Source organism: Suncus etruscus, chromosome 3 (genome assembly GCF_024139225.1).
Source record: "Suncus etruscus isolate mSunEtr1 chromosome 3, mSunEtr1.pri.cur, whole genome shotgun sequence".
In the NCBI taxonomy this organism is placed as follows: Eukaryota; Metazoa; Chordata; class Mammalia; order Eulipotyphla; family Soricidae; genus Suncus; species Suncus etruscus.
The window spans coordinates 70,824,669-70,852,267 of record NC_064850.1 but is presented as its reverse complement, the minus strand read 5'-3'; the positions used below and the strand labels follow the sequence as shown (position 1 = coordinate 70,852,267).

Below are 27,599 nucleotides of genomic sequence, written 5' to 3'. Positions count from 1 at the left end.
CTGAAGCACTCTCCACTCCCAGTTGCTAGGTATCACATGTGTTGCTTCTTGACTGCACTTGTGGCTAACTGAAATTATTTCCTTTATTTAATTGAAATTATTATTATTTTCTTTTTTTGATTTTTGGGTCATACCCGGCAGTGCTCAGGGGTTACTACTGGCTCTACGCTCAGAAATCGCTCCTGGCAGGCCCAGAGGACCATATGGGATGCCAGGATTTGAACCACCGACCTTCTGCATGCAAGGCAAATGCACTACCTCCATGCAATCTCTCCGGCCCCTAATTGAAATTATTTAATGGCTTGTTCTCGCTCTTTGCTCTACCCACTAAAAGCCATAAGCACTATAAATGCTTCTGTTGAAGGAGTCTCTGTGGGAACATGGATTTTGCTATGAAAGGTGCTGAAGGGGTGATCTGGTCCAACAAACTCACATCTTTCCGTGTCTTGTTTTCTGCAGCCTGAATCCTCTGATCCATTTCCTCTTCCATCTCACTCAGCTGTATGGCTGCTTTGTCTTGGGCTCTGAAATTCAAGAGAATATATACTGTTCGTATTCTATTGAATCTAAACTATTAAGGGAAACTTGTACCATATCTATTTCAAGTTACCAATTTCACAGATAAGCAAAAATACACGATTTAAAAGTGTGAGATTTGCATGTAGTGGACTTAGACTCAATCCTCAACATCCCATTTGGTCCCTTAAGCACAGAACTGGAGTCAATGCAGATCTAAGAGAGTCAGGAGTAAGCCCTAAATTACCCCCCCTCCATGGCACTTAAATTAGATCTTAAATAAATGGAACAAATGAAATAAATGGTATTATGCCAAATAAGAGGAAAATACTAATCACTTGGAGATCCTCAAATTCTGACAATCCTTTGAATCCAGATGCTATAACTTTGAAAAACTTTATTAAAAGCATAAAATGTAATATACTACAGATGGCAAGAGAAAAAAAAGGAAAAGTACATCAACTATTTATAATCATTTTCTAATATTCTAGTTTCAAGTTTTGTTTTACTGAAGTTGCTCCTTTTTGTAGTACAATCAATAAGTCCCATCTCTATGAAGACAGGGTATTATGATCTGCTAAAAGTCAAAAGTAGAACGATTTCATTGAAAAGAGATCCAAAACGGTTTATTTAACAATAGTCTAAAATAGAACTGTGGGAGACTTTTTCATGAAAAAAAAAGTTAGACCTCCATCTAACACCCTGCACAAAGGTCAAATTCAAATGGATTAAAGACCTTGATATCAGAGCCAAAACTATAAGCTACATAGAAGAAAACAAATGCAAAACACTCCATGACATTGAGACTAAAGGCAGATGCCTCAAGGAATAAACAGCATTATCCAAATAAGTGGAAGCATAGATAAATAGATAGAATTATATTAAGCTGAGAAGCTTCTGCACCTCAAAGGAAACTGTAACAGGATACAAAGGCCACCCACAGATGAGAGAAACTATTTGCCCAATACCCATCAGAATTGGGACTAATATTTAAGATATACAAGGTACAGACATAACTTAAAAAAAGAAAAACATCTAACCCCATCAAAAAAATGGGAAGAAGAAATAGACAATACCTCAAAGAAATACAAATGGATAAAAGACATATGAAAAAATGCTCCACATCATTAATCATCAAAGAAATGCAAATAAAAACAACAATGAGGTATGTCACATCACAGAGACTGGCACACATCACAAAGAATAAGAACAACAAGGACGTGGGGAGAAAGGAAATCTTATTCACTGCTGGTGGGAATGCCACCTTGTTCAGCCTTTATGGAAAAAAACATGGAGATTCTTCAAAAACTTGAAATTTAGCTCTCATATGATCCAGCTATACTATTTCTAGAACTATACCCTAGGAACATAAAAACACAACACAGAAAGGCCTTCTTCACACCTATATTCATTGCAGCACTATTTACAATAGCCAGAATCTGGAAACAACCCAGATGCCTGCAACAGATGAGTGGCTAAAGAAACTATGGTACACATACACAATGAAACACTATGCAGCTGTCAGAGATGAAGTCATGAAATTTTTTTATACATGAATGGACATGGAAACTATTATGCTGAGTGAAATAAGTCAGAGGGAGAGAGATAGACACATAATAGTCTCACTCATCTATGGGTTTTAAGAAAAATAAAAGACATTATTGTAATAACACATAGAGACAATAGAGATGAGAGTTGGAAGGTCTGGCCCACAAAGAATGGTGAGTTCAGTTAGAGAAATAACTACATTGACAACTACCATGACAATGGCAGTGAGTGAGAAAAATATAATGCCTGTCTTGAATACAGACAAGCTGAGGAGGAGGAGGAGGGAAATGGAAGGCATTTGTTGTGGGAATGTTGCACTGGTGAAGGGGAGTGTTCTTTTTTTTTTATAACTAAAACCCAACTACAAACATGCTTGTAATCATAATGCTTAAATAAAGATGTCCAACAAGTAATAAGTAGATCTTAAAGATGTGGTACATCTTACAAACAATGGAATACTACATAATTCTAGAGAATGACAATCATTCAAATTGATGTAACATGAATGGAACTAGAATATATCATGTTAAATAAAGTAATCCAGAAAATGAAGGATAAATACAGGATGGTACCACTTATATGTGGTATTTAGAATAATTGCATAAAGCAAGGGTCTCAAACTCAATTTACCTGGGGGTCGCAGGAGGCAAAGTCGGGGTGATCTTTGAGTGCAAAGTCAGTAGTGAGCCTTGAACATTGGGGAGTGTGACCCAAACAACTAAAACAAAACAAAACAAAAAAAGATTCCTCTAGGGCAGGGCCACAAAATGTTGTATGGAGAGCCACAAATGGCCCGCGGGCCACGAGTTTGAGACTCCTGATATAAAGGAATGCACAAAACTTTAAATTTAAAAAAAAATTAAATACTGCTATTTAAAGTCTAGGGATTTTTGTTGATAGTAACTTTGGGGGGGTTGATTGTTTTATTTTTCTCATTTCTGGGGTCACACACAAAAATACTCAGGTTACTCCTGGCTGTACACTCAGGAATTCCTCCTGGGGGTAATCAGGGGACCATCTGGGTTGCCAGGGATCAAATCCAGTCAGCTGCATGCGAGGAAAATGCCCTACCCACTGAACTATCACTCTGGTCTTGATAATAACTTTTTAATTTTTGGTCAACACTAAAATTGTTCATAACTAAGTCCTTTCTACCTTTGCTAAAACACTTTCCCAGCCATTTTTCTAGACAGCTACTCCTCAACATCCAAGATTGCTATGCATATGCTACATCTGTAGCTCCCTTTTATCCTGAGAGTAGAAGGGAGGGATACATCAGGTTAATTTATAACAGCACTCTCTACCCCAGTTATTCCTAATTCCCAAATGTATGACAAATTGACAATTCCCACCGTAACCTCATCTAGGGCTGCTACCAGGATAATGGGAATCTCCCTTCAGCATCAAGCACAGAGAAAATACTTGAGACCCTATTTCAACCAAAAATAAGAGTTAAGATGGAAAGTCTTTAGCTAAGAATATAAGGGAATGTCTGCAAGTAGAACTCTTTTAAAAACATTTTAATAAGGCTAAGGGTGAGCTTTGGGAGGTCGTGAGTTTTGTATTTAATCCATAGAGCATGTAAGGAGAAGTGAAAAATATAGCTCAACACACTGTGAAGGAAGCACTAAATAGGAAGAGGACAATACAGCTGGTGATAACATAGGAATGCCATACTTTTGCTCTCATGTGGTTTTACACAATACTATAGTAGCAATCATGTGCATGTGGAGGGACACCCTAGCAATCTCTGCAAGGGTCACTGAGTAACATACAATGTATGTGCACAATATGTTAGTTATTTGCCACTTTTCATTGTACACCCTCATGACTCAGATGAGTTTGCTGCTATTATAATCCACATTCCACAGAGCTATACAGAATTTCATGATCTAAGGACCACCTGGTAGCCCAGTGAAAGTCCCTGTCAGGCAAAACTGAGGAGAGAGCAGTCAGGAACTGAAAATATTCATAAGAAACCCCTTATTAGAGAGCCACCTAAGGACCCCAGATACCAAACAATAAAAAGGACTTCAATACCTTTTCACTGCAATAGCCAGGTTTTCCATTTCTGTGTTTTGAAGTCTGATCTCCCGAATAAAGTTCTTGATAATATGTTCATATGGCTGAATTAGTCTTGGTTCTACAAGGTTGATATTTTGATACAACGTACTAACTTGTTCTTTTCTGGAAAAAAAAAGTTGATTTTCTTTTTAATTAAATAAAACGACACAAAACTTGAAAAGACAAATTTCAGAATCTTTTTGTTTTGTTTTTGGGCCACACCCGGTGACACTCAGGGGTTATTCCTGGCTATGCGCTCAGAAATCGCTCCTCCCTTGGGGAACCATATGGGACATCAGGGGATCGAACTATAGTCAGTACTAGGCAGATGCCTTACCACTTGCACCATCACTCTGGCCCCAATGTTCAGAATCTTTTTAAGGAAAGACACATTAAGTAAAATCAAAGCAAAACAAAACAACAAAGGAGGAAAAGGCAGGAAAGCTAGAATAACCTAGATGGGTAGGAGATGCTGTTTGTGATGCCATTACTGTCCATAATACTCTCTTATAAGAAAATAGAAATTCCCAGTTTTATTGAGGTATGACTGACAAAAGTCAATTAAAGCTTTACAAAAGGTGAATTTGACCATTTTTTATATAAAGAGACAGAGAACCACAGAGGATAGAGGAAATAAATTGAAGGGAATTTAAAATAAGATATATTTCTGTCAACTGTTTTTCCTTTCATAGGTAAATGTGGTCTGGAAGAAATAGCACAGAGCTTGCCTTGCATGCACTGACCCAGATTTGATCCCTGGAAACCCATATATATTAAATACTTCCAGGAATTAATTCCTAAATGCAGAGCCAGAAGGAAATGCTGAATCTCACCAAATGTAGCCCCACAACAAAACAAAAAATAAAAAGTAAATATATTTACAAAAGAATATATTTATAGGTAATTCCTACAACAACCACTGATTAGATATATTTCAGCCTATAAGAGTCACACACAGCTGGCTGAAGATCACCTGTTAATGCTCAAAGGACCACAGTGTTGGGGATCAAACCTGGACTCCAACAGGCAAAGCCTTATATCCATTCTTTTAGCCAGTTGAAATTTTATAGAATTTCATATGTAATTTATATGCAGCATCCTATTATTAAATGCACTTATTACTAAATAATTTCTATTAAAAAGCACAAACATTTCTAGAGAGAAATTGATAAAACTCGTCTACAGGATAAAGGAAGAAGAAAGGCAGCTATGCCCCCTGGATTCAAGCTTAGGAACTGAAATGTCGAGTTGTTCTTTGGATTTTGTGTTTTTATTTTGTTGTTTGTTTAAGGGTCCACACCAGGCAATGCTCAGAGATTATTTGTCGCTCTGTGTTCAAGAATCACTCCTGGTGGATTCAAGGGACCACATGGGTTTCTGGGGGGTGGAACCTAGTCTGGCTGTCTGCAAAGCAATCGCCCTATCTGTTGTACTATGGCTTTGACCCCTGAAATGTCAAGTTGCTCAAACTTCCTACAACCTGGCTGGAAATAGAAGATATGTTGAGTGAAGGAAGCCAGAAGAAGTAAGACAAACACAGGATGTTCTCACTTATCTATGATATATAAAATAATTGTATTAGAAAATGTAAGGTAGTACAGGGGGGATGCCTGATCACCTTTGTCTCCAAAACCCAGGAGGAAAAAGAAAGAAAAGAAAAATCAAGGCAGAAAGGAAGAAGATGATAAAGGGAAGTAATAGGGGAACAGGAGTCTGGACTTTGTTTTATTGGTAATATGGGAAAGTGGTGTAGCAATAAACCCAAAGCACAGACTCAAAAACACTGAAAGCGTAAGGTCTAAGCTGAAATCAACAACTTTTAATGTGTCTGCCATGGCAGCAGGCAGTGGGTGGGGGGTGATGAAGTAAGGGCATACTGGCAATGGGAGATGACATTCATTGTGGGACTGGTGTTGAAATATTATATGCCTAAAAATCAACTACAAGTAACTTTGTAAATCAAAGTTCTTTAATTCTATTTTAAAAATTAAAATAAAATACTGAGTTGTCAAATTCATACACCATTAGTGCATGTAACTGATATGGGTATAACAAAAAAACATACAGATGAAAGAGATTAGGAAAAGAAGTGTGCACTGCATACAGGAAGTGGAGGCATGTTTCAATCCTTAGTACCAGATTCTCCCGAGGTGTAACCTCTGGGCACTGCTTAGAATAGCTCCTGACAGTAACAGGTGTAATCCAAACAACCAAACCAAAACAAAACAAAAATCATGGACTCTTGACTATAGGCCTAAATGTAAAATACAGAGCAGAAGAATTTTGGACCAGAGAAATAACACAGTGGATAGGAAGTTTGCCTTGTGCAGCCAAATCTCAAAATGACTCAGGTTCAATTCTCAGCATCCCATATGGTCCCCCCAGCTTACCAGGAGCAATTTCTGAGCCCAGAGCCAGGAGTAATCCCCGAGAACCACCAGGTGTGACCCAACCCCCCAAAAAAGAATTTATATATAATAATATACAACATAGATTATTCAGAGTATAATAGGGTCTTCTTTAAACAACAGAGAAAGGCATGATTCAGCAATGAAACAGTTCATCAGCTACTTTTCATTCAAATCTATTCTATGAAAGACAAGTCTATAAAGTTATATAAAAAACTATAAAACAAGCCATCATGTGGAAAAATATATTTGTAATAGGTACCTCTGGTAAAGAATTGTTATCCAAAACAAGTACAGATCTCTTAAAACTCAACAATAAGAAAACAAACAAAATAATTAAAATATGTACTAAAAACTGTAACAAACTTTTTACAGAAGATGGCATAAATGTGATAAAGAAGCATATGAAAAGTTTTTCTACATGATATATAATAATGGAAATACCATTATTAACAAGGAAAATAAACCACTGTCCACATTTCAAACAGGCTGACTTCAAGCAAGTTAATGCCAACAAGCTGAAATTCCCAAGGTGCAGCTGAGTTTGAGCCACTTGACATCACCATGAAATGCATTTGGGATGTCACTTAGATGGTCAGAGTGCTGTTCTGTAACCTGGAAACCTGGGTATGTCCTCCAAATGTGCTCAAGTCTTTGAGGTGGTCCAGATCCTTTGCAAAATATGTTCGAAATGTCTGCTTTTGTACTCTATTGCCAGCTGCATGGAAATGTCCCACTCCCAATTAGACAGTCTACAAAACATGGTCCTTGCTCTTGCCTGTGTTCTGAACCTAATTCTTTTGGATCATAAGCTGATGAGCCCACTGATAAAATCAACCAAAATCTCCCATTTCTAAAAGTGTGCTGCTTGGTTTTTCAATGACTTTGGTGGGAATTTCCACATTACAAACATATTACAAAGGCCACATTCTGGTATACTTGTAACACCAACTACTAGTAAGGATGGAGAGCAAGAAGAATTTTCATTGACTGCTGATGACAATGCACTTTGGAAAAAAATAGTAGTTTTTTTAAAAGCTCAAATATCCTTTTATTGTGAAGTATAAAAAAACATGATCCTTGCTACTTTCTCAAAGGAGTTAAAAATGTATGTTCACATTAAACCTACAATAAATGTTTATGGAAATTTTATATCTAATGGTCCAAACTGAGAAGCAGCAAATTGTTTCTTCAGTAGGCAAATAGATACACCCAAGCAAAAAAATATTTTTCAGCACTATTATTATAATCTCCAATACAATTGGAGGTATGAGAAATCTGCAATAGAGCATATACAACTATCAATTACAAAAAGCAACAATTGGAGCAGAAGAGGACGATTTGTCTTGCACGTTACCAACCAGAGTTCAATCCCTGGCATCCCATATTGTTCTCTGAATACTGCCAGTTGTAATTCCTGAGCACAGAGTCAGGAGTAACCCCTGAAGACCACAGGATGTGGCTCCAAACAGAAAAAAAGGGGAATAAAAGCAACATTCTGTTTATAGAGATACTGATATACAGGCATGGGATAGGCAGAGAGACAAAAACCTGGCCATGCTAAAAAGCTCCACCTGAATTAGTAAACAGTCCTAAAAACATATTATCTTTCTATTGTGACAACCCTTTGTAGTAGTTCAAATCTGTATCCAGTTCAAATGTAACTAGAAATGCTTTCATATTTTGCAATACTTCTAAACATCACTGACTTTTAATAAATTGTAAAATACAAAAATAACTTTCCAAGGGAAAGATGGCAGCTAATGTATAACTTGCTCACCAAAATGTATTAACTGACATCCAAGGGGTTGAAAGAGACATGGCATCACAATATCCTAGATGGGATTTTAGATGGGATTCTTAAGAGATTCTAGAACTAAAAACTTTTTTTTAAAAGGACCCTGGGAGAAGTTTATGAAATCTGAACAAAGTACCAATTTTAGTCAGTAATAACATAAAATGTTATTATTGCAACAAATATTCTACTCAAGGCCAGGTGTTTACACCCAAGTTGTAGTATCTGAACATTATCGTGGTGATTACTTTCTCTTTTTACCCTTCCTTACCCTCCTTTCATGTTGCTGCGATGTGCAATGATAGCACAATTGTGGTACTTGCACACTTTCTTCAGTGGTCACTTGGAGCATACACTTGCTTGCAGTACTTACAAAGTTATGTTGCTCCAAAGGTTACAAGGCAAAAGATCATCAATAGCAGTTTTACCAAGTTGTTAACAAATAATGTAGGTTGGCACTGGGGATTAAAGCTGAAGCTGCACATGTAGTATGCTATCACTGAGCTATATCCCATGGCTCTACTTTCTCTAGACACTACCATCAGTGAGGTTTTGAAAATATCTGCAAGATTGAAGAAGTATTTGACAAATTATTCTAATTGTCTTATGTTGGAGTTTGCTTTTATTTTTTTTCTGGTATACTAATCCCCTAAGTTGTCACAATCTTATATTTTTTTAATCTATCCAAACACTTTCATCAAATTATTTAATGTCATACGAAAAACTACCTTCAGATTTTGAAGCTATTAGCAGTTAGGATAACTTCAAAACTAAAACTAAAAATAGGATGCACTGATGATAGTCAGGTTTCATGATGAGTTAAAATGCTGCACATACTTGATTCCAAATAACTATGATCTAGAATTCCTAAATACTTGGAAAAATTTTTGCTAGATCTCCTATTTTTTCACTTGATTAATTTACATTTTGCTCTGGACTAGAATAGTGTAGAAAATTCCTACAATTTTAAAGCATCGAAGAAGCATCTAATTCAAAAGAAGAATCCACTATAGACAGATATTTAAGGGATCTTCTTCTGAATGTAGAACTTGCCAAAATATTTGTTAAATAAAGTACTTTAGCCGGGCGGTGGCGCTAAAGGCAAGGTGCCTGCCTTGCCTGCACTAGCCTTGGACAGATCGCGGTTCGATCCGGTGTCCCATATGGTCCCCCAAGCCAGGAGCAACTTCTGAGCACATAGCCAGGAGCAACTCCTGAGCGTTACCGGGTGTGGCCCAAAAAACAAAAAACAAAAAACAAAAAAAAAAAAAGAAAGTACTTTAAATGTAGACAAAAATATAGAAGCTATGCCGTTCATGTGTTGAAATGTTCATATTTGTCAATATTTAGACATATTATATAAAAAATAGACTATATCCTCTACTTACCAATTTGCTCAAGCTTATCACAGAACTTAAACTTCAGCACTTGTATAAAATGTTTTTTTTCCCCCCAGGGGAGAGCGCACAGTCCCCCACTATCACAAATTATGCAGTCGAATTTCCCACATTTGGAAAAATCGCAGGGGTCAGCACACCCGGAATACAATGGGAGAGGCTCGCCCTGGCCCTGGAGAAACCATGGTATCTCCCCTGCCAGGTATGTATATAAAATGTTTCTTAATTAAAAAACATTAATAGCTAATGCTCCCCAAATTTTAAATTTAATAATATGTAATTCTAAAAAAGTGATAAAAATGTTATGAGAAAAAGAACAATATAATATTATTCACAAGAGTACTGTGATTAATAGCATTTGAGATAGAATGAGTTAATGATTAAAATACCTGAATATTTTCTAAAGTTAACAATTCTACTTAGTCACTTTTATCAATCACTAATTGATAAAAATCTTTATATTAGCATACCTTAACTTTTTTATATCTTTTTAAATTACCTTTTAAATAAAATGAGTTACAAGTACACATATATGATTAAAAACTAGTGAGTCAAGTACATTAATAAAATTATATATTAGTTTATCCTGTTTAATCATGCATACACTATCCTTTGAAGAATTAATTTTATGCTCACTTTTCCTTAACCTGGTTTGACAACATACAGTATCAGAAAGGCTTTCCTGAGAATTATCTTCTCTTTGAAAGCTCACTCTCTCTCTGGGTCTAAGAAATCCCTCCTAGCGAAGTCCATCCCCCATTATTTGACTCTATTTTACCAGCCCTAGGGCATCCTTTGCTGCACTAGAACTCTAACCCACAACAGATCCAGCATTCATGACTGAATCAAGCTGGAGGCTAAGGAAGAAGTAGAGGAAGCTGGCAGCAATCAGGTAAATTTCTGTACAGGATCTCAGGAAAGCTAAGGACTACCACAGTAAAATAAAAAAAAAAAGACTGAATGAAGGGAATTTAAGATCAATTTTGCCAGTTACTCTGGCTTCCAAGCTAGAAAGGCAATCCTTTTCTGATCACAGAAAAAGAAACTAGAAACTAGAAAGCATGCGAGATGGGATGTGAGCTCTACAGATGAAAACATCCTGCCTCATGATTGCCTTCTCCTTCCTTTTCACTACATCTTTCCATTGCTTCCCACAGGTTAAGTGCCCTATATCTACCATAGTCTACACTTAAAGCTGAATAGTCTAAAATTATCAACTAAAGAAACTATCCACTGAAATTTGTAACCTCCCTTCAGCTTAATGGGGGATGGGGGGGTGGGGCTGTTATTGTGAGTTGGGGCTGCTGAAATTAGAACTCCAGATGAATAGTTAAAATAATGTTGAAAATTCTGAACATATTTCTTCAGTAAGAAGTTACGGTGAATTTTTTGGGGGGGGCCCTATGACACTCAGAGGTTACTACTGGCTATATGCTCAGAAATCCCTCCTGGCTTGGGGGACCATATGAGATGCTGGGGATCAAACCCAGATCCATCCTGGGTCAACCACGTGCAAGGCAAACTCCTTACCACTACACTATAGCCCCAGCCCCAGGGTGATATTTTAATAAAAGAATACTTATCTCTTAAAGCTAATAAGTGATTCCAAAAGCATAAATTAAATAATAATTTGATGTAGATCAGCACTTTTATTTTTGTAATTAATATCTTTATTTAAACACCTTAATTACAAACATGATTGTGATTGGGTTTCAGTCATGTCAAGAGCACCCCCCTTCACCAGTGCAATATTCCCATCACCAATGTCCCAAATCTCCCTCCTCCCCACCCCACCCCTGCCTGTACTCTAGACAGGCTTTAAATTTCAATAATTATTAATACACCAGTGTCCATAAATGATAAGGATGTGTCTATCTCCAAATGACTTATTAATATACTACAGAAACCTAAGTACCAATAAAGGACATATGTTCTTGAGTGAGAGATAGTATCGTGGGTAGGGCAATTGCCTTGCATGCAGTTGGCCTGAATTTGCTTTTTGACACCACATCTGGTCACCCAAATAGCGACAGCAATGTCCCTGAGCAGAGAACCTGGAGTAAGTCATGAGCTCAGACAAGTGTGCCCCCAATATCAAAAAATAAACAGTTTATTCTGAAATACTGATGAAATCAACTTGTTCATGCGACAGAACATTTTTGTGTTGACTAGAATATATGTTGAATAATTATTTGAACATATAACATTTACTATCAATACATATATTATCAATTATTTGAACATATAAATGTTATTATCAATTACGCCTTTAGTATTATGGTCATGTTTTTCAATTATTTTAATTATGACTATAAACCTCACATTTTATGATATGATACGATATGATAGTGATGAGAAAATTTTCTAGAAATTGTATACAACTACTCTGTTTTGAGGAGTCTTTCTCAAACCCTGCAAAATTTTTCTATAATTAAACAAGAACTTCTTTTCTAGAACATAGTTGAACTCTCTTAAATTGCAACTACATACATACATGTACTATTTGTTTAGTAACTATACAGAAACAGAATTTTTAAAGCTACTCTTAATTTTGAGAATTATTGATTTGACTTTTACTCTGCTGCCTAACCATCAACTGAAAATAAAATCAATAATTTGTAGTTGGTCATATGAAAGAATAAGGATCCAAAATGTCAAAGTAAAGCAAAGTAAGTTGTAGGCATTTTCTTACAAATTTTAACACATTTCTCCCTTTAAAATAAAAGATTAACATCTTCAATTCAACATTTCAGCAAAGAATCTGATTGAAGACCTTGATCCTATTCACTGGTGCCTGAGTAATTTCCTCACTGCCAAGGAAGGCTTCCTAAGACAAATGTCAAAGCTCTCCAACTGTCTATTTCAACCTGCTAAAAAAGCTTAATTACTTTTTCATTTGATTTCCTGAGGAACCAAAGGGTGCTTATAGAATATAGAAAGGATATGATTAAAAATATAATTAGCTAAAAATTCTATTAATATCTGACTTTCTCACATTATACAAGAATCAATTTTCCTGAATATTAGTCTGCTTTTTCCCCTAGCCTAAGTGGACTAGATCCCACTTAAAGAGCAAAAAGGCTAAAGATTTGAAAACACTGTCTTAATTGAGCCATCAACTCAACACACAGATGCGTCATATCAGGAAAAAAACAATTTTGGTAAGCTGTGTATTTACACTGATTACATTTATTAATTTCCATTCAAAGCTTAACTCTTCCATGGTTCCTGGTTCCATTTCCTGGCAGTAAGAACCACCGCCCCTCTCCCCAGTATGGGCAAAAAAAACCATCAGTACATCAGCAGAACTTGGTCTAAAGCTACAAAACAAAATGGAAATAAATACATAGTGGTTGTTTTAAAACAAGTACTAAAGAGAAAGTGGTGATCGTTATAAAAATTTATTCCATGAAATGAACAAATAAATATGAACAAAGAGAATCCATAAAGCAGTTCTGTTTGCTTACATATATAATTTTTGTAGCATTTCTCCAAGATTCAAGAAGTCTGAACATTAAAAATAACTCTGATGACCAATTATTAGGTTAAGCATTAAGACACAGATGTATCCTGTCAAAAGTCTAAGTGACTCTTGGCTAGATGCTGTTTATTGCTTGCATGTATTCGTGAATTCTGCAATACATGTTTTGTGTTTGTCTTCCTAAATGACATAATGTCTACAAAGAATTTAGAATATGGTTGCCTTTGATCATTTTTTCTTTATATAATGTCTTTATTTATACAATTTGATTACAAACATGATTGTAGTTGGGTTTCAATCATATAAAGAACACCCACCATCACCAGTGCGACATTTCCATCAGCAATCCCCCAAATATCCCACCTCCCTAACCCCCCTGCCTGTATTTGAGACAGGCTTTCTACTTCCCTCATTCATTCACATTGTTATGTTAGTTGTCAGTATAGTTGTTTCTTTAACTGCACCCACCACTCTTTGTGGTAAGCTTCATATCAGAAGCTGGACCTTCCAGCCTTCATCTCTATTGTCTCTAAGAATTATTACAAAAAAGTCTTTTATTTTTCTTAAAACCCATAAATGAGTAATATTATTCTGTGTCTATATCTCTTCCTCTGACTTATTTCACTCAGCATAATAGATTTCATGTATGTCCCAGCATAGGAAAATTTCATGACTTCATCTCTCCTGACAGCTGCATAATATGCCATTGTGCATATGTACCACAGTTTTTTTTTTTTTTAGCCATTCATCTGTTGAAGGGCATTCTTGGTTATTTCTAAAGTCTGGCTATTGTAAATAGTGCTGCTTTATATATAAAGGCATCAGCAGGAGATGGGACCGCCTTTGGGCTGGGAGCCCCTACCTGGTCCATGAACAATGATGAAATCAAGTTGATAAAGTTTGCTGGGGACTCTCTGAGCAGTCTCCTGCAGGGATCAGAAAGCACTTTTGGTAATTTTTAACATAAACAAAAATAAATCAATATGAAAAAGAAAAATGTAAACAATAACAATAATTTCACAACAAAGCACTCTAAGTTATTTGAAAATTAGGTGTTCTAAGCCACCACAAAATTCATAAAAAAAAAATGCTGAAAACCAAGAAAAAAAACCTGAGAGGCCCCTACTTGGCAGAGGAATAACAGGCATACAAATGCCTGTTCTGAACTCTTAAAGCACAATTCTAATATCTCTTGCCCTTTACTTTCTGAGTGTTCAGCAGATGAAGGTGCTTAAGAAAACAGAAAGTACTTACTACTGTCCTAAAAAATGTGAGAATCTACAGGATGAGCCAGAATGAAACCATGCTTCTGTGATGATGATAACCCTGGGCTGGAAAGGAAGACTTAAATGATCTTGCAAACAGCTATTAACAATAATAGATTTTGGGGCTAGAGCAATAATAGCACAGCGGCAGGGCATTTGCCTTGCATGCTGCTGATCTAGGACAGACCTTGGTTCGATCACCCAGTGTTCCATATGAATCCCTCCCCCCCCCCCCGAGCCAGCAACAATTTCTGAGCACAGGAGTATACCCTGAGCTTCACAGGGTGTGGCCCAAAAAGAAAAAAAAATAGATTTCATCAATGTATATGTTTTATGAAAAGGCTGTAACTATAGTACTCAAGTAACAACCAAAATTAAAAAGATCCAAATGGCTCTGCACAGTAAAACTGATTACTGATCTGTGATATTTTCACACAGAAAAGAGTGCACTGCAATAGAAATAACATACCTACATATACTATCTCATATATATTGTGGGTAAGAAGCCAAGCAAGAAAGCTCTAAAAAAATTAATGTTTAACCTTTTAAATTACTTTTTATTTATTTATCTTTGTGATTCTGTGGCTTACAATATTGCTAATAATGGTTTCTTATGTGGCTCCAAACACCATTTTTTTGAGTCTACGTAAATACGTAAAAGTAAACAAGTCATGGACCGGAGAGATAGTACAGCAGATAAGGCATTTCTCTTTCACATGTCTAACCCAGGTTTAATCTCCGGTACCCTATATGATCCCCTCAGTCTCACCAGAAATGATTTCTGATCACAGAACCAGAAATAAACCTTGAACACCACCATGTGTGGCCTCCAAATTAAACAAAAACTTGATCAGCAAACGCTACTGACTACTGTTGGCATGCAGAGACCTGTAGTAATTGCAAAGCAGTTGTGGTGCAGGAGGGCTTCATGTGGATGTAAGTATGGTAGAATAGGGTCATAAATCTGTAAATAAGCTTTATGTACTTTTCTGTATAGGTATATCTTTGATGAATGCATTAAAAATATACAAGATACCTAAAGAAGTATATATAACTCATCTTGATGGTAAATTCAATCATGAACACATTTTAAAATTCAATTTCAAAGAACCTGAGGCAAAATTTTGAAGATTAGCTTTAATGCTTTATTTTGACATTGTCTTTCTGGAGCTATTTATCTTTTTGAAAGTAACTCCCAACCAAATGTGTCTACACGGGGCATAGATTTATAAGGGGAAAATCAGGCTAGAGAAGGCTTGTATCTAGATCTTGGGACTCTGGGCTAGTAAAAGGTCACTGAAATTATTTTTAATAGCTCCTTGTAAAGTCTTGGAAAACTTTCTAAAGTATACAAAAAGGTAAACAGTAATTAAACTGCCCATCTCATCCCTCTTTTCTCCTTGTTCCAACAGAGTTAACATACAAAAAAATTCACCAGGGGCATTTATTTTTAAATATATATGTTTCCATAAGTCTGTGGAAGTGCCTGAAACATGCCATTTCTACAACTTTCCCTAGATAGTGTCAATGCTGATGGTCAGGAAAAGATGAGTGGCAGAAGTGACATAATTTAAACTCTTTGCTGGGCTTCTGGAGTGAAAAACATTTTATTGTGGGAATATGAGTGTAATGCAGGTGACTTTCTTCTGGCTTTCTTTTGAGAACTACTTCTGGCTTCCCTGGACCTGTCACACAGCAGCCACTGTTAGCAATATACCAAATCAAGACAAAAACTAGTAGGTGGGTATAGCAGATTAAAAATTTATTAAGGACTGTCTTACTATTTCTAATTAAAAGTCAGTTTTAGGGCTTCTTGGCACAATGCATTTCCTACAGCATTTGCAGACAAGAGAGACTGGAAGATGGACAAAGAAAAGAGAATTAAGCAATTATTTTGCTTGGGGAAAGGGTGGCGATGTAGAAGTCTCATAAAGCTTTCATAATGGTACCTTAGATCACTTATATCTATATGTCACCTAGGTAAGGCTGAGGTCGCAATTACTTTTATGAAGAGTGAGACTGGGTGGAAAGTGAGATAGTAAGGTAAAAATGGGGCAACCACAAACCCTCTAGTCCTGGAGGGCATCTTAGTACCAGAAACAAGACAAAATTTTCTTGAGCTACAAAAAAAGTTAGTAACTTTAAAGTCACCCTCATAATACGGCATGTTGTTTTGAAGTGTTTAAGTATTGGGAAGGGATGAAGAAAGAATATAACATTTACAGAGTTTTTTTTCTAGTTTCAAATAAGTTTTGAGGGGGCCACACTTGGAGTTACTCCTGGCTATGCACTCAGAAATTGCTCCTGGCTTGGGGGGTGGGGGCGCATATAGGATTCCGGGGGATCAAACCACTGACCATCCAAGGCTAGTGCCAGCAAGGCCTTATCACTTCATGCCACTGCTTAGGCCCCTAGTTTCAAATAATTATGTAAAAGTTTTATAGTACAATTTTGTAAGCTTGGGGGCACTACATGGTGTTCTGAGATACTTTCTAATCTAATTCCTACAACATAGGGAGTCTCAAAAACTTAGGGTATAAGTAAAGATTTACTAGAGCTGAGAGTTCATTTGTGTCGACTTAGCTAGGCAAGACTATGGAACTGAAAGTTTGGCCCATGAATATGTTAATGCTTCTGTGAAATTTCCTGTACCTTAACCTTACGTCAGTAGATATTAAATCAAGCGGATTAGCTTCCGTAATGAAAGCAGGCCCCATTCAATCTGTTGAGGAACTGGCCTCAGTGGAAAATGACTGACCTCCCCAAAGGAGGGAATTCTTCTCCCTCAAAGTTGCAGTGGCACCTCTGCTCCAGTCCACCTGTCTACAGACTATAAACCTTTCAGTTTCCACAACTGTTGCTTTGATTTCTAGAAAATGGTGGAATAAGAAGCAAATCAAGGGCACCCCCACAGAATTGACAAAATTTGTATCAAAAACTGAACTAGACAGAATCCTGTGTGGTGTCACACTGGGGACATTTGCATCAATCTGCTATGGAACAATAATAGCAGTTGGACTTGAAAGATAAGAAAACCAGCCCCACCAGAATGGAGGAGGAACAAAGTATAAACTACTAAGGTGCAGAATTTGCATGGGACAAAGGGAGGTATGACCCCAGCCATAAAATTTTGCTCTTAAAATCCCAATCTGGACTGGAGTCCAGTACAAGTAAGACACTTACTTTGCATGCAGCCAACCTGGGTTCAATCCTAGGCACTGAGGACCACTAGGTGTGATACTTGAGCATAAAGTTGAGAGTAAACCCTAAGCATAGCCTGATGTAGACTCCCCCCCCAAAATAATCCAAAATAAGTGCATTTGTTGCAAGAGTTAACCAAGATCTACAAGACTGGCACAAAGAGCAGACCTTTGCAAACCATCAGTGAGCTGCCATTTCTGGTCCCTCTAGGAACAAGCATCAGTTTGAGAACAAATTCCACCACTCTAGGCTGGTGAACTTGTGCTTTTTCACTACCACTAAGCTAACTGTTCCCTCCCTGTCTACATCTGACGTGATGTATTCATATGGCATATGGCATGAATGTCTAGAATCAGAAATGGGTTTATCACAAGCCCACCCACCCCCCAAAAAAAAGAAATTAGTTTGCTGAGACTAAATAAGGACACAGAATTGCCTGCTGTGCCCATTTCTGTCTCTTTTTGAACTCAACATTTCATACACCAGACTGGTCAAACCGGATCAGACTGCAGGTAGCCTTGACTACAGCAATAAAAAGGCTGCCAGGAGCAAGCAAACACACATATCCTAGTATATATCAGGTGTGTTGGTTTTTGGAGGTGCTACTGCAGGCTCCTCATCAAAAACCCCCATTCGCCCCTCAAGTTTGTTGGATATGGACAACACAGCTACCACAGGACACCAGGAATGCCAAACATGGGCATATAGCACTGGCCTAGACATCCATTTAGGGCTATCGCTGATGCGATAAACCTGTGGCTACAAATTCCCAGCAATAATCTATAGTGGCACAACTCAGAGTGACCGTCTCTGGATAGAATTAGTAAGAATGAACCTCAGATTGTCACCCAAGCCTACACAGAAATAGACTCAACCACTAGCCTTCCCGAGTACCATCAGGAGCAACTATCAAGCATCAAGCTTAGAGAAGCCTCAGCACTGACATGTGTGAACCCAATAAAAATTAATACAAATAAAAATTAATTAATTAGGAGCTAGAGAGAGTACATAAAGTCAATTTTGATTCTATCTCAGCACTACAAAGTCCCTGAGCATGAGAGCTCAGTCCTGAAGATCCCAAAGCACTGCTGGGTAGCCTAGGAAATCCCCAGCACTGCAGAGCCCCAGCATTATAATATATTAAGCAGCACTTATGAGCCCCCTCCCAATTAATTAAAATAAAACAAAATCAGGGAGCTAACTCATTAAAGTGATTTGTCTTATATTTTATCAAAGTGGAAACAAAAAGTGTTAGTCTTCTAAGATTCCAAGCCACAATTATAAAGACTCCTACAGGGTGTGTAGTCCATCCTATTTGACATGACATATCTATATATTGGGGCATATGAAAGGAGGCTATTTTGCAGGGTTTTTTTTTCTAGTAGAAGGCAACTTCTTTAATTTCCAAATATTGAAAGTTCCCAGGTACTGAAGAAGGTTCAGGAACAGGCTCCCTTAAAGCCTGAATTAGGTCTGCCGTCAGTTACACCTAGGACACTGGCATGGTAAATATTCAGAAAAAACATCTGAATAACTGGTTTCATTTATCATTTTATAAGAAACAGAGATTAAACCCTTAATGGTTAAAATTCTCTTTTCTATTTAATTAGCATGACTAAAAGCAACTATGATTTGATGATCCCAAATATTTACAAGTTAAAGCATTGAAACTGCTTTGAGAAACTAATTCCAAGGAAATCATCTGATATCCCAAATTCCACCACTATAACATACCTTTGGCAAATAGTATTTACTTCCCATTTTATCACCTGATATGAGATTAATATAATCAGATAAAAGCAGCTTGAATAACTGATAATCTCACCCATTTTTTCCTTCCAACTACATAATGTAGTCAAGTGCTACTCAAGTTTTAACATGTTGTGCATGTTAAATATCCAAACAATAGAGAGGAAGACCAGGAAGACCAGTCCAGTGTAAGTAAGGGACCACTAAGACAATGATAGTTGGAATTGATCACACCAGACAAGAACTGGAGATAAGATAGGCAAGGTACCTTTCATTAACAATAGTACAAGCCACAGTTCATAAAAGGGAAAAGTGGAGGAGGGAAAGAGAGAGAAAGAGTAATAAAATACTTGCCTGAGAGGCAGGTGCGGGGGGGGGGGGGAGGAAAACTAGGAACTTTGATGGTGGGAAATGTCAACGGGTAAAGGGTGGTGTACTTGGTCTATGTTGTAAGACTAAAACTAAAGCATGAACAACTTTGTAACCATGATGTTTAAATAAAAGGAAAAAAAAAGACACTGATGAAAATTCTTGGGGGCACTTTGAGGAAAAAACCATAAATGTTAGTACTATTATAATCACGTGAACTGACAATAGTAAAAATATTTAGTTCAAAAGAAAATGAAAAGAAATTTTGATGCATTCTGATAATATGCTCCTCTCTACTTGATTTTGGGGTGGGTTTTTTGTTTTAAGTATTCTGAGGTCATTGCAGTGTTCAGCTATTATTCCTGACTTGAAGAATTACTCAAGGATCACTCCTGGCACGAGTCAGAGTACCATTTGCAATGCCAGGAATCAAATCTGGATTGACAGCTTCTAAGTAAAGTGCCTAAACTATTTGCCTGCTCCTTGTCTACTAGTAAGCAACCTCTTGGTTCTAAAAATCATCTTAATTAAGTGGGACTAGTGTTCATCTTTGATCTTTTGCTCTCAATTTTAGTAGTCATCCTTATTACCAGGCCTAACTAAACCGTATTGACTGTCCACACATAGTTCACATTATGTGTCATATCGTATGTGTTAGTTTTGGTGCTTCTTATATAGAAAAGTCACAAAGGTTTTAAGGAGTCTTGTATTTGAGCAAATCCCAATCTCAGTCTGTCTAGCAATATTATAAGCACACAGGTGCATCTTTCCTTGGATAGCGTTATTGTGGAGGTAATCGTGCCTATTCACAAACCATACTGGTGCAATGGCAGAAACCCCAAGTTTCTATTTGTGATAAACTTACCAAAATGAATCAATTTACAACACTCAAAATTCTCTGTTCAGTAAGGAAAATAGAAAAGTTCCAACTTTAACTAGAAAAGAGGCAAGGTAGATCTCCATCAAGTGCTCAAAGTGTGTGCTTTTTCCTTCTTTTCTTTCCTTTTCCCTCTGAATACCATAGCAATTCACAACAGACACTGGTGAAACCAGAGAAAAGTGACAAATGAACACACACACATACACACAATTATTTAACTGCATGCTCATTATGTGAAGCAAGCCACCAAAAAGTTACCAAAACTTACTCAATGCTTTCAGCAAGTAATCTTAGTACAGTTTTCAGTGTCTACTGAGTACAAAATCCTCCTTTCATCAAAATAATATTCACTTAACTTAGCTAAACAAGATTCTTTTAAGTCTGTTCTCTCTTTCCTCTAATGGAACCAAGTGTCCTTTCCTGGGCTCTTCTTTGACTAGTCCAACTTTCCTTTCTAAATAACCTTACATAAATACTGCTTTGCCCTTTCTGATTTCACCTGCTGGCCAAGTTCCAGCATACCAGGAAGTGGTAAGAGCTAATTCTGGCTTCACAGCATTTATAGTCACTCATCCAGTTCAAATAAACAGGTCACTAGGCTGCCTGGGACATTCACCTCCTTAGCCTTTCATGGAAAGGAGTCTACTTTTTTTTTTTTAATTTTTTTTGGTTTTTGGGTCACACCCGACAGCGCTCTGGGATTAATCCTGACTCTAGGCTCAGAAATCGCCCCTGGCAGCACAGGGGACCACCATATGGGATGCCGGAATTCGAACCACCGTCCTTCTGCATGTACGGCAAACGCCTTACATCCATGCTATCTCTCCAGCCCCTGGAGTCTACAATTTTCTAAGAAAAAAATAACTACTACTACTTTAAAGTGTTAGTATCTTTCATAATACAATAATAGTTTCTCTCAAATATTAAAAATGATGACTGAGTTTAACCGAAAATAGCTTAATATTTTCTCCTAAGAATTTGAGTAACCTTTGAAATCAAAAATCCACACTTTATATTTTGCCTCTACAGGAACCAGACAGTTTTTACCTCTGATATCTATTTTCAAACTAGACACTTTTATTTTGCTGGAAAAGAGACCTGGGAAGGATGCCATCGGAGGAATATGGAATGCCAGAAGATGGGCTAGAATACCAGACAAAAATATCACGAGTCTCCAGAGACACACATTTCCCCAAGAATTAAAAGGTAGATAACAAAATAGATGAGATTATTTAATTAAAACACTAATTACTGTAATTCAGCAAGCTCAAGTGTTATTTCACTTTTTAGGACAAACTTAATGAAAACTACACTACATTATAATATCACACAAATTTTAGCTGTGTAGCACTCTAAATCAACATATGCATAGACTACATTTACATCACCACTAAAAGTCCAAAATTCACATTTTATCATAAAATTGACCCCTTTTGCTCTATGCCCCTTCCCTTCTGGTTACCACTAATTTGGTCTTATAGTCTACGTTTTTATTTTACTTTCCTTTAATTTGATTAATTAAATAAAAAATCATTTCAAATGATCCCCAAATACAATGGATGAAAAGTAATAAATACAGAATTTTTAAAAGATAAAATTTCAAGGACTGGAGTAATAGTACAGCAAGCAGGATGTTTGCTTTGCACACATCCAATCCTGGTTCAGTCCCCAGTTCCCCATATGGTCCTGAGTCCACCAGAATGATACTGAGCACAGAGCCAGGAGTAAACCCTGAGTGTAGCCAGGTGTAGATCAAAAGCAAAAAATAAAAATAAAAATTTGAGAATTCAAAGAGAGCTTCTCTTTGCAGCTATCTGTTTCTACACAAGGTTTCCTGAAACAAACAAAACAACCCTCATGCTTTACACATTATGACAGTCATTTTTGAGAAATGTTTCTTCCACACTAAAAACTTCTTTAAGGACAGGAACTCCATCCCATCCCTGTCTCGGTTAGTTTGCTAAATTACCTTAGCTGAAATATTGGCACTACTATTATCAATAACAAAAACTGCAACCACATTTGGAAAGCAAAGAGGGAAGGTCAACAGCTGTAGGAGGAAGTGGAATGGAAGTCATTCAATTTACCAAAATAGTTAGAGACTGCCATGGTGATAATCAGATGAAGCAACTCAGGTCAGTTCTTTTCCACACTGGGTAAGTACAGGATGGCAAATATTGTACTTGCTAATCTAGAATTAGAATAAGGTGGGGCTTAGAATATAAACCTAACAGTTGACCATAGTGATCATTACATTTAATAACTTCTGATGAGCAAGGAAAGGTGCATCATAAGCTCATCATCAATATGAGTTGTATATTATTAATCTTAGTAAGGTCATTAGAATCACCTAAAGGTTAAGTGTCAAAATATTTGCTGCTGAAACTTAATAAATAGAAAATTTATAGGGCCAGAGAGATAACATGGAGGTAGAGCATTTGCCTTGCATGCAGAAGGACAGTGGTTTGAATTCCAGCATCCCATATGGTCCTCTGAGCCTGCTAGGAGCGATATCTGAGCATAGAGCCAGGAGTAACTCCTGAGCGCTGTGGGGTGTGACCCAAAAACCAAAAAAAAAAAAAAAAAAAAAAAGAAAAAGGAAAAGTAAAAAATTTATTTGTATGTTTGTGCCTAAAATATACTGACTTCGTTTTTCTTTATTCCTCAAAGTAGTGCCTATTTTTAATTAGCATGGAACCAAAGCAAGGTGGAGATGAGAGTTGATCCGAAGAATATCATTTCGGTAAATGTTTAAATTCTTCTACTTCCTTGATGGACACACTGAATTTTAACTCATTTGTAAATAAAAAATACATTCATATAGGTATCACACCCACTTTCTCTACACAATCGATCCTATAGTGCAATGAATCACTTCACACCCAGTTCTAAACTGGCGGGAGACAAGGGTGGAGTTGGAAACAAGAACACTCAGCTGTAAACTCACCAGGCCATAGATACCTTACAGAGCTGTTTCTGAGTCTTAAGTCTCAGGTATCTGAAATGAAAGCCAAAATGATGCCTTTCAGGCCTGTTTTGGAAACGAGTCAGCATCTATCAAATGTCAGCTGATATTCAAACAGAATGTAGAAAAAACATTTTGCAGCATTCACGGGGAAAAAAAAGGTGTAAATTCAGAGACATCAAAGCAAGGAAGGAAAATGAATCCCAACAGAATCAAGCCTAGTTTTCCCCCTGGGACTTAAGAACATGCTCTTACATTAACAACGTGAGAACAAGACTTAACGGAGTAGTGCAGAAGTTAAGAGTTCGTCATTTTATTGTTTTATACAAGAGTAAGATTCTTTTTTTTCAGTTCAGCTCATATGGGATCAAATCCCTGCCTTTATTTTAAATGAAAAGTCCCTAGATATCATTTCGTCTAAATTTCTGAGTGTACATTTCTCCAGCTATCAAAGACATGAAAATCTACCTCACACAAGTTAGGCAAAAGATAAAATAGGTGGACTTTGTAAAACACCTGGCACACAGAAGAAAGCACTGAATATTTTATTTTTGTATGCAGCAATATACAAGTCACAATGCTTCATTTTTCACAAGTCTCAAGAAAACGAGACATAGGACCTGTGCCTACGGAGGACACCAAATTCCGGGGTCCAGATGGAAACCCACAGTGAGAGTGAAGGGCACTGTCCTGCGTGGTGATGTCTGTGGCTCAATGCAAGTATTTTCTCCAACTAAGGATTTCACTAGAGTCTGGAATTGATATCGTGCCCATCTCCGGGTTGAGACAAATGGAACTTTTCCCCCATTGGAGTCTGAATGAGCTCCCTCCTTTCCTTACCTCTAAGAGTTTCTCAATTGTTCAGTGCTCAGGAATTACTCCTGACTCGGACCTCAGACCTCACTCCTGACCAGGTTGGACTCAGAGGACTTTAAGTGATACTGAGGATCCAATCAAGACGTGCAAGGCAAACGCCCTACCTGCTGTTCTATCACTCCAGGCCCATTTGCTTGACCTTTTCTTCTCGAAAGACCAGGGCCTCCTAGATCCACCGGTTGCTCCGTCCACACCCTCTACTTGACTTTCCCAGTGACCACACACCCCCAAAGATCCCACAAACACCCCCCAAATATTCCATGCGGACCTCGTGGAGAAACCTAGCTCTAGGCGATCACTTCTAGGGTGACGGGGACAAAGCCACGTACTGCAAGAGCAGAACAGGGGGGGGGGGCGGCGTCAGCGTCCCCACCCGCACACAGACACGCACCTGGGGATGAACTGGGCCTCGTCCCCGAGCCGAGCCTGGAAGTCCTGCCACGCCTGGCCCGGATTCGCGGAGCCCGCGGGAGCGGCCAGAGCCAGCGGCCCGTCCGCGCCGTCCTCGCCGCCGTCCTCGCTGCCATCCGTGTGTTCGAGTCCCGTCCCGGCGGCCCAAGAACCCCGCGGCGACTCTCCGCCCCAGGGCCGGCCACCGCGCCGGGCCCCGCGGAAGCCGCGCGCGAACTCCTGGAAGGTGATGGCGCCGTCGCGGTCGGCGTCCAGCCGCTGGAACACGGTGTCGGCCTCCTCGGGCCGCACGCGCAGCTCCGCGCACAGCGCGCCGAACTCCTCGCGCTCCAGGCGGCCCGATCGGTTCGCGTCGCACGCGGCGAAAACGTAGCGCAGCCGGGCCAGGGAGTCGCGCTCGCCGTCCGCCTCCATCCCGCAGCCCGAGGGCTCTCACGTCCCGCGCGCTGCGGCCACAGCTGGAAGCGCACAGCCGCGAGCTGCTCTCCGGGAGAAGAGGCGCCTTCTGCTGGTCTAGAGGGCGAGGTCAGGGGGTGATCGGGCGCTGCGGGTTCCCGCGGAGACCCCAGGCACGGAGCTCTGAGGGTCCCCCCACCCAGTGGGTAGCGAAAAAAGGGCGAGCGCCCAAAGTTGGCACCCGGCACCGGAGCGCTCTCCGCTCTGCCAGCCGCGCGCCCAGCGCTCCTTTTCCCCCGGCGGCGGCGCCGCCCAGCAGGCGGGGATAGGGCTCCGGTTCCCACGCCTCCCGCTGCGCCCCAGTCCCCAACCTCCAGTCTCAAAACTTGGGGGACCAGGGGCTGGAGCGGTCGGTGGCCCAAGCGGTGTCTGTCTGCCTTGCCCACACTAACCTAGGTCGGACTGCGGTTCGATCCCCCAGCGTCCCATATGGTCCCCCAAGTCGGGAACGATTTCTGAATGCATAGCCAGGAGTAACCCCTGAGAGTCACCGGGTGTGGCCCAAAAAAAACCAAACAGAAAAATAAAAGAACAAGAGTAGAGTGGACAGGCAAGACCAGGGTTGAGGCAGGTCCTTGGCCTTAAAGACTGGAGCTCCGACTAAGCCAAAAAGCTTGGCGCTCCCATATGTAATGGAGAGATGAGCAGATGAGCGTGCGAAAAAGCTAACTGAACAGAAAAGGGGATATAGAAAGGTTAGGAAGTCAGGTTCCAAATTTTGTGCACTGCATTCCCTTACAGTTAATTGGAATTGCAGAACTTACGTTGTCTTAATTGTATAAGGCATATGTACCTGAAGGTGGCATTCTCTGACTTTACATTCCTAAACGCATCCAATATTAAAATTAAACTTTTGTACGACATAAAAATCACAGAGATGTCCAAAGTCAGGTACTGTTTCTCATCCTGTTTGCCAGCTCAATTACCCAAAGGCCTTGGCAGGTACTTATCGTTATACAACGGCATGGGATAGGTTTTTCCGTTTTCACAAAGTTTAAGGGAGATTATATATTAGAATGTATATTACCCTTAGATCATAAAGACTTATTTCAGCAATGGATACAAAGTATTTAAAATTTACCCTTTATAATTTTAATAAATTACCTTACATTTCCAAGAGACCCTTACTTTACAAACGAATTCCACCTGTTTCTTATTGCCTTTAAAAGGGTATTGTCATCATTTCTACTCTTTTCACATCATTCCTTACTTCTCTTTTAAGATATTCATATACACGACCATTTCTTTATGACTAGATTCATTTTATTTCATTCTAAATTCCATTGCTAATAGCTTGATCTTTTTTAATATAAAAAGTTAAGGGATCTTAGTTGAAAAATTTTGTCGGACTAGTGTTCTTAAACATAAAGCCAAGTGCTGAGCATATTACTGTTTCTTGAACAGTAAAATAAAAAACGGACAGCATTCACAGCATCTATGTAATGAGTGCTGTAAATAGCACCGATAATTTCCATCTCTAAATCTCACTAGCAAATAAAGAGAACCTGCCATAGCAATCTAAATTAATATAGTTCTATTCAAGTAACCAGCAAATGCATTGAAGTGAATGTTTTATTAGTACAATATAAATTACTATTGATTTTGAGTTTATATGATTTCCTGATTATTTTAAAATTTGATTTTCCATATAAACCAAGTCATCGAGTGCTACCTTAACAATCCTGTAATAACATTTTATAAATATAGTGATTAAATATTATCACCATATGTGTTTAATCAATACCTGTTTCGCTAAATAAGCTAATACTTTTATTTCTTTTTTTTTTTAACTTTTATTTCTTAAGAAATGCTTTCTTGGGGCCGGCCGGGCGGTGGAGCTAAAGGTAAGGTGCCTGCCTTGCCTGCGCTAGCCTTGGACGGACCGCGGTTCGATCCCCCAGTGTCCCATATGGTCCCCCAAGCCAGGAGCGACTTCTGAGCGCATAGCCAGGAGTAACCCCTGAGCGTTACCGGGTGTGGCCCAAAAACCAAAAAAAAAAAAAAAAAGAAATGCTTTCTTGAAGGCTAATTAGGAACCTTCATTCCTGAACTCACTTTGACTTTTGCTTTTATTATTTCATTAATCTTTGATCTACTCTGCTTTTTCTATGTACCCCTTCTTTAAAAAGTTACCAAGAAGTATGGGTTATTCCAAATGACTTGTGAACCCATCTAATTTCCATTGTTATTAATGTTTTCAGACATCTATATCCTTTAC

General features: G+C 38.4%; 1 protein-coding gene and 1 pseudogene across 1 annotated transcript in view; both read right to left on the bottom strand.

Annotated features, from left to right (window-relative positions):
• The window catches only part of RASEF (RAS and EF-hand domain containing), a 78,418-nt gene extending 53,079 nt beyond the window's left edge, over window positions 1–25,339 (bottom strand). The window contains exons 1-3 of the mRNA XM_049770700.1: window positions 24,906–25,339; window positions 4,105–4,251; window positions 434–524 (exon numbers count right to left, since the gene is read on the bottom strand). Coding sequence (XP_049626657.1) covers window positions 434–524; window positions 4,105–4,251; window positions 24,906–25,339 — 672 coding nt within the window. The remainder of the gene's footprint in view (window positions 1–433; window positions 525–4,104; window positions 4,252–24,905) is intronic.
• LOC126005361 (uncharacterized) lies at window positions 9,785–9,938 on the bottom strand (annotated as a pseudogene).
• Window positions 25,340–27,599: the final 2,260 nt, after the last annotated feature.